Below are 7,234 nucleotides of genomic sequence, written 5' to 3' on the forward strand. Positions count from 1 at the left end.
GCGGCGTCGTCCGCGGCGAGCAGCGCGCCGGCGTCGACGAGGACGGCGCGGGCGGCGGCCATGGCCTCCGTCGTCGCGGGCGGCCGGGCGGCCTTGTTGATCTGGATGTCGTCTCCGAAAAACATGCCTTTTTTCGCTTCGCATCGAGTCATGGTGTGTCTCGTGGATGCGTGCGGTGGGATGACGAGGCTGCTGGTTGCGATGAGGCTCAGTAGAGCGAGAATAGGACGGGCCATTGCGACTGCACTGTGGTGCCAGCACTCGCTAAAGAGCTGGGCTCAACACCGGCCCTCTCGGCGTCTGGGCCACGAGCTCCCACCCAGCCTGGAACAACAGGGCGCGCCGCCATGTCGCAGAACGTGGCGAAGCTCGACGACGGCACGGAGGCGCACCTGAAGACGGGCGGCGAGCAGATCACGTTCACGAACAAGACGGTGGCCGGGAGCATCGACGACGAGTGCGGCAAGGTCTTCCAGCTGCTCAAGATCCGACGGAAACACCGCTTCATCGTCTACAAGATCGACGCGACGACGGAGGCCGTCGTGCCCGAGACCATCGGCCCGCGCGACAGCGGCCTGCCCGACATGCTCGCCGCGCTCCCGGACGCCGACAGCCGCTACGTCATCTTCGACTACGAGTTCACGACCTACGACGGCCGGCCGACGAACAAGCTCTTCTTCCTCTCCTGGTTCCCGAACAACGCGACGCCCTACTCGAAGATGGCCTACACCCAGGCCAAGTCCAAGGTCCGCGAGGTCTTCACGGGCGTCTTCGACATCATGGCCCGCACGACCGAGGAGGCCCGCTGCGCCATCGTGGGAGAGCAGGAGGAGGAGTCCGACCAGGAGTTCGGCGACGACGACTTCTGAACTCCGGTGGGTGGCGGGTGGCGATTGTGCGCGCGCGGCGGGCGGTCGCGGCGGCCGATTGGCGGCGCGCAGCGCGCGGCCGTCGGTCTCGGCCTGGGGGCGCCACGTAATCGGCGCGCGTTTCGGAGATGGGCCTTCTCGCGTGGTCGGCGTCCGTCGCCACCAGGGATTCTGGAGTTTTGGTTCAACATATGGCTCGGAGCCGTCTGGTTGCAGCGGCTCTGGACGATGAGCGCGCCGTCGAGCGCGTCCGTGCAGGCGCTCCTGGACGACGTCGCGACGCGCATCGCCGCGCACGACGTCGACGACGGCGTGCGCCGCCTGCTCCAGCGCCGGAGCGGCCGCGTCGACCGGGCCGCACGCACGCGACCCTTTGTGACGTTGAGCTGGGCGCAGAGCCTCGACGGCAGCATGGCGAACGCGCCGGAGGCGTCGGAGGAGCGCCTCATGCTGAGCGGCTCGGCGTCGATGGCGATGACGCACGGCCTGCGAGCGATGCACGACGCGATCCTCGTCGGGCGCGGCACCGTGACCGGCGACAACCCGCGGCTCACCGTGCGCCTCGCGGCGGACGGGTCCGCGGTCGACGTCGCCGCGGCTCAGCAGCCGGTGGCGATCGTGCTCGACGGCGCCGCGCGGACGCCGCCGGACTGCGCGCTCCTCGACCAGGCGGCGGCGGGACGGCGCGTCATTATCGTCATCTCCGACTTCCGCACCGACGATACGGAGAAGCACGAGCGCGTGACGAAGCTCCGACAGAGGGGCGCCTACATACTCTACGTCACCTCTGGAGAAATCCCGGACGACCACAGAGACGGAGAGTCCTCGGCAGACGAAGGGAAGGAGGGGGTCATCTGGGACGACACCTTTCTCGTGGGCCGTTTCCTCGCGAAGCTGACAACGGAACAAGGGAAAGACGATGTGGCACACCGGAACTGGCTCGAGAATCATCCGGCCTTCAAGGATCGTGGTGGCATCAACTCCATCTTCGTCGAGGGCGGCGTCTCCGTCGTCGACGCGTTCCTCCGGCGGCCCGACCTCGTCGACGAGGTCGTCGTGACCGTCGCGCCGGTCTTCGTCGGCGGCGTCGGGCCCGCGTCGTCGCCCTTCGCCGGGGGCCCCGCGCGCCTGCGGCGCGTCGCGAGCCTCGCGGTCGGCGACGACGTCGTCGTCCGCGGCACCTTCGCCGCGGACGCGCCGGCGACCGAGGCCGCCGACGACCGGCCGCCGAAGCGCGCGCGCGCCGACGAGGCGAGCGTCCTCTAAGGCGCGAGGCGAGACCTTCAGCCGATCGGTCGCCGCGAACGCCCCCAGTTCTCTAAGGTGCGTTAGCGGGTGGGAGCTTCAGCCGGCCGCGGCGCGCGTCGCCTGCCCACGGCGCCGTCCGGCGCCTACGCGTACCAGGAGAAGTCGTTGGAGAAGGGGATCATGACGTTGCCGGCGTACTTGGGGAAGTCCGCGAAGCCGTCGAGGGCGGGCACGGAGCCCGGGACGGCGGACTCGGAGAGGAGGGAGAAGAGGCCGAGCATCGCGAGGCGGCCGTTGTTGATCTCGACGCGGCGCCCGCGCTCCTTCTCGGCGTCCGTCTGCTCGGGGAAGATCGGGAAGGGCTTGTAGAGGTCGAAGGTGACCTGGCCGAAGCCCGCCGTGCCGCCGATGGGCGGGTAGTAGCCGGGCATGCCGCCCTTGGCGTAGTGGACGTAGCCCTCGGGGAAGCCCGCGCCCTCGCCGTAGGACTCGAGCATGCCGACGAGCGCGAAGATCTGGAGCTTGCCCGCCTGGGGGATGTTGTCCCACTGCTCCTGGGGCGTGACGCCCGCGACGTAGCCGCGGTACGGCAGCACCGCGTGCTCGCCGGAGACGAGCGGCGTGCAGCCGGCGATGAAGCCGAGGAAGCCGGCCATGGCGACGCGGCCGTGCTTGATCTCGGCGTGGCGGAGGTATCCGATGGTGCCCTCGTTGCCGAGGCCCCAGAAGTCGGCGTTGGTCACGCCGAGCGGGTCCCAGAAGCCCAGGGACGCTCCAAGGGCGTCCGTGTTGGACAGCGCGAGGTCGACGACCTCGTCCTTGGCGCCCGCGAGCTGCGTGGCCGCCTTGGAGGCGACCGGGGCCACGTAGGCCGAGGCAGAGCCGCAGAGGGCGAGGGCGACGAGGAGCTTGGCCATCTTGATGTGCTTTAGATTGCGTCGAAAGCGAGGCAGGAGCTTGAGGCGCCGCGGCTCAAGATATCGGCACTTGAGGCCTACATTGCCGTCGCTGCCCCCCAATCGCGATGGCATCCAGCCTCGCATGGCAGCATGCCATGCTCGAAGCATCGCCGATGATCGTCCTCGCAACGATCTGCCTCGTCCTCGCCGCAGCAGCCATCCTCGCAATCAAAAAGGGCCCAAAAGACAAGCCGCGCTCAGCGAAATGGCTCGCGGCGCTCTGGACGCCGGAAAGAACGACGCCGCACGCGCTGCGCGGCAAGGCCAGCGGCTTGCGCCCCCTGGCCGCCGCGGACTGGGTCGTCGTCGAGCCCGCGGCGACCTTCGTCCCGCAGATGCAGCTTCGTAGGAAGCTCCTGGACGACCCGCGCACCGCGGACCGCTTCTACGCGACCCAAGCGAAGGAAGACAGAGCCGTGCTCGCCGCGGAGCGCGAGGCGCTCGAGATGCTCGCGAGGCACCTCGAGCGCCACGGCGCCGCGTCGCATCGCGTCGTCCGCGGCGCCGACGGCCGCGCCGCGGCGTTCGTCGACGAGCTCTCGAAGAAGCGCGTCGACGTCGACGCGAAAAACCTTGGGCAGCTGTTTCCAGACGGAATTTTGCGAAGGCATCGTGTTCGGACGGTCGTGTCGTGCTTCCGACGCATAGGTTTCGTTCTCCTGCGAAAATGGCTCCGTTTCACGGACTTTTTTTTTTTCACAGTTCCCTACGTCGATTTGACGCGCTCCGTTTCGAATAATCAGCTCCTCGAAGACAAAATCGGGGCTGGAAAAAAATGCCGTTCCATGTTTCCTACATATAAAACTAAGGGATTCCGCGCCTCCGGAGCAAAATCCACGACGATGCAACGCGCGAACGCCGCGCTCGAAGTCTCGTTAAATACGACGAGCGTTTCTACAATTCCGCATTTACGTACCCCGAAATCGACGAGTGCGGGCCTCCCGACCGTCGCGTTATGCTCCCGAAGCATGTGACACAAAGCCCCGACAAAAAAACCGGGATTTTTTTCGTCGGCCCCGAGACGCCCTCCCCACCCCTAGCACTCCCTAGTGCTACGCGCTAGTGATCCGCGCGCCAGGACTACGGGAGGGGAAATCCGTGATAGCGGTCGGACCGCGCGACCGTCGTTCCCCGTGTGGTGCGGCGCCGCTGCCCAATGACCCTGGACAAAGCGGCTGCTGGAAGTTGAACGAGACGGGTTGTGTTGAAGTTCAAGTTGAACCTATGATCTAAGTTGAACTTCAAGTTGAAGTCACGCATGGCGTCCGGAAGCACGTCTTTGCGCCGGACGCATCCTCGCAATCCAAACACGATGCCTTCGCAAAATTCCGTCTGGAAACAGCTTCCCAATGTTTCTCGACGTCGACGCGGCGCGGCCGCTCTGGACGGCCGCGCGCGTCGTCCAGGAGGACTTCATCCTGCTGTCGCCCGAGGGCCGCTTCGTCGGCGGCTGCGCGCTGTTTTCGTTCATGGAGATCGGGCTGCGCGGCGAGAAGGGCAACATGCGGCTCGGAGAGCCCATGGCGTTCATCCACCGCAACGTGCCGGGATTCAACGACGCGCGGGGCGTCGGCGAGAAGGTCGCCGCCTTCTTCAAGAAGCTCGACACGCCCCAGGCGCGGAGCAACTGGCTCCTGGTCGGTGGCGGCGTTTCTTTTCGGCGCGATCGTCGCCTCGAAATCCCCCTCGTAGGTGCCCGAGGCGGGCTTGGACCCGACGCGCTACGCGCTCGACGACGCGAGAGACGACGGCGGCGCCCTGCCGCTGCTCGACGGCGCGCTCGATCCCCGGGACTGGCACCTGCGCGTCGAGTTCCAGAGCGTGTCGCGCCTCCCCGAGTCGGGCATGATCCTCTTCACGCTCCACGTCTACAGCGACCCGCTGCCCTCGCTCGCGCGCGAGCCCAAGGCCGCGGCGGTGCTGCGCCAGGCCGTGCTCGCGCTCGACGAGTCCCACCGGCGCTACCGCGGCATGTCCGACGCGTGGACCGAGCAGGTCGCCGCGTACCTGGCGCGGCTCGCGGGGAAGGAAGCGTAAGGGGAAAACAAGAGAGTGCGCACGAACACGGATTTGTTGACGTTAACGTTTGCGGCTCGCGGGGAAGGAAGCGTAAGAGGCAAAAGGTTGCGAACGAACACGGATTTTACTACAAGGGGCACAACGCGGCGGGCGGTCGCGCTCAAACGCGGCCGCCGGCGCGCCGCGGGCGCCGGGATCACGCGTCGGCGTCGACGGTGTTCACGGACCGCGCCTTGGCGATGAGGTCGTCGGGCGGGTCGTGGACGGAGATGTAGTAGGCGATGCCGCCGCGCTTGGAGACGAGGGGGCACATGAGGAACTCGTTGAGGAAGGGGTGGCCGTGCTTCGTGTAGTTGACGAGGCGCACCGCGAGCGACGTCGCCGTCTCGAGAGCAGTGCGGATGCGCATGATCGTCTCGAAGCACGTGAGCGGGCCCTGGAGGAAGCGGCAGTTGCGGTGGAGGATGTCGCCGGCCTCGTAGCCGCACTTGTCGAGCCAGCCCTGCGTGCACGCGACGATGGACAGGTCCGCGTCGTCCGTCGTGCAGATGAGGTACCTGCGGACGCGCGGCTCGGCGGCGGCCGCGCGCGCGCCGCGCGGGCAACGCGCTTCGTCGGGCGGTGCGCGTTGTTCGCGACGACGTAGTCGAGGAGGAGCGCCGTCTGCCAGTCGTGGACGTCGCAGGCCGCCATGATGTCGGCGAGGGGCGCGCCGTAGTGGAAGCCCTCGTTCTTGCTCGGGTCGTAGATGGGGTCCCGGCCCAATTCGACGCAGGCGGCCATGGCCCTTGCGACGGCGACGCGCGCGGCGCTCTCGGGGTGGTGCGAGCGCTTGTGTGGGTGCGGGAGGGCGGAGGGCGACGCCGCGGAAGGTGGCCGCACGTAGTTGATGCCGGAGCACGATCCGCTCCATGGAGCTCCAGAAAGTCGAAGTCGCTCTTGCCGTCATCTTTCCTTCAACAGCGAGCAAGCCCAAACCAGCACCCGGCGCCGCCAGCGCCCGTTTCGGCATCCCACGCTCTCCGGGGCTGCCGCGCGCGTCGCGCGCCGCGGGGCCGCCATGGACGTCATGGACATGATCATGGAGGCCCGCGCCGAGGCGGAGAAGGAGGGCGAGGACGGGAAGAGCGAGCTGCGGCAGCTCGCGGACATCGAGCGGCGCTACAAGGAGAACGTGAAGCGCTACGACATGGCCTACTGCCAGCTCGAGTGGCTCGACCAGGACGAGGACGAGGAGCAGCTCTGCCACTGCGAGTTCGCGGCGCAGGAGAAGGTCGAGCTCGACCGCTTCCACAACCTCTGCTTCCGCGGCCACACGAAGCCCTACGTCTTCAGCGAGGACGACCAGGTGCTCGCCAAGGTGCTGCTCAAGTGGAGCTGCCACACGCGCGTGCTCGTCTACGAGAAGCAGTGCAAGGAGCTGGACATCCTGCGCGGCAACAAGCGCACGTCGACGCTCTTCGGCCTCAAGGGCATCATCCTCTGCGGCCGCTGCATCTTCGACGCGTGGGTCAAGTTCGTCGCGGACCGGAAGCGCGGCTTCTTCATCCGCGACTTCCACCAGCACCTCGACAGCGAGGAGGAGGACGACGACGACGACGACCAGCTCATGATGATGGCCGTCGGCGGCGGCGGCGGCGGCGGCGGCGGCATCTTCAACTTCGCCGCGCTCCGGAAGACGAGCCGCGTGCAGAAGCAGCGCAAGTCCATGCGCCGCCTGAGCTCCAACGAGCCCCGCGCGCGCGCGGCGTCGCGCGCCCTGCTCGCAATCGACGACGACGCGAGCTCCGCGGCGAGCCCGCCGAAGCTCGGCCAGGTGCTGGCCAAGGACCGGGTCAAGGCCCAGATCTTGGCCCAGGGCAAGGCCGCGGCCGTCTGCTCCAAGTTCACGGTCTGGAAGCGGGGCCTGTTGGGCCCGGACCGCAAGGCCATCAACGTCGCGGGGCTCCGGCGGTCCACGCGGTCCAAGAGCCCGCCGGGCGTCGAGGAGTACGACGAGGCCGGCCACCGGTCGATGCGCGCGGCGCCGCGCCGGCGCCGCCGGCGCAAGAAGAAGAAGAAGGCGCCGTCGCGCGCCCCGACGCCCAAAATGCGCGACGACGGCGGCGTCTTCTTCTTCTTGCGCCGGCGGCGCCGGCG

General features: G+C 67.9%; 2 protein-coding genes across 2 annotated transcripts; one reads left to right on the forward strand and one right to left on the reverse strand.

The window, feature by feature from the left end:
- Window positions 1-443: 443 nt before the first annotated feature.
- Window positions 444-770, forward strand: AURANDRAFT_8289 (hypothetical protein; the record flags this gene model as incomplete). The annotated part of the gene is made up of 1 exon (XM_009034639.1): window positions 444-770. A coding segment is annotated over one exon (327 nt), but the record flags the coding sequence as incomplete, so codon positions are not given.
- A 4,587-nt stretch (window positions 771-5,357) lies between these two features.
- On the reverse strand, window positions 5,358-5,624 carry AURANDRAFT_8879 (hypothetical protein; the record flags this gene model as incomplete). Its single annotated transcript, XM_009034648.1, has 1 exon — window positions 5,358-5,624. A coding segment is annotated over one exon (267 nt), but the record flags the coding sequence as incomplete, so codon positions are not given.
- Between the last annotated feature and the right edge of the window lie 1,610 nt (window positions 5,625-7,234).

This window comes from Aureococcus anophagefferens (assembly GCF_000186865.1).
Source record: "Aureococcus anophagefferens unplaced genomic scaffold AURANscaffold_2, whole genome shotgun sequence".
Classification (NCBI taxonomy): domain Eukaryota; class Pelagophyceae; order Pelagomonadales; family Pelagomonadaceae; genus Aureococcus; species Aureococcus anophagefferens.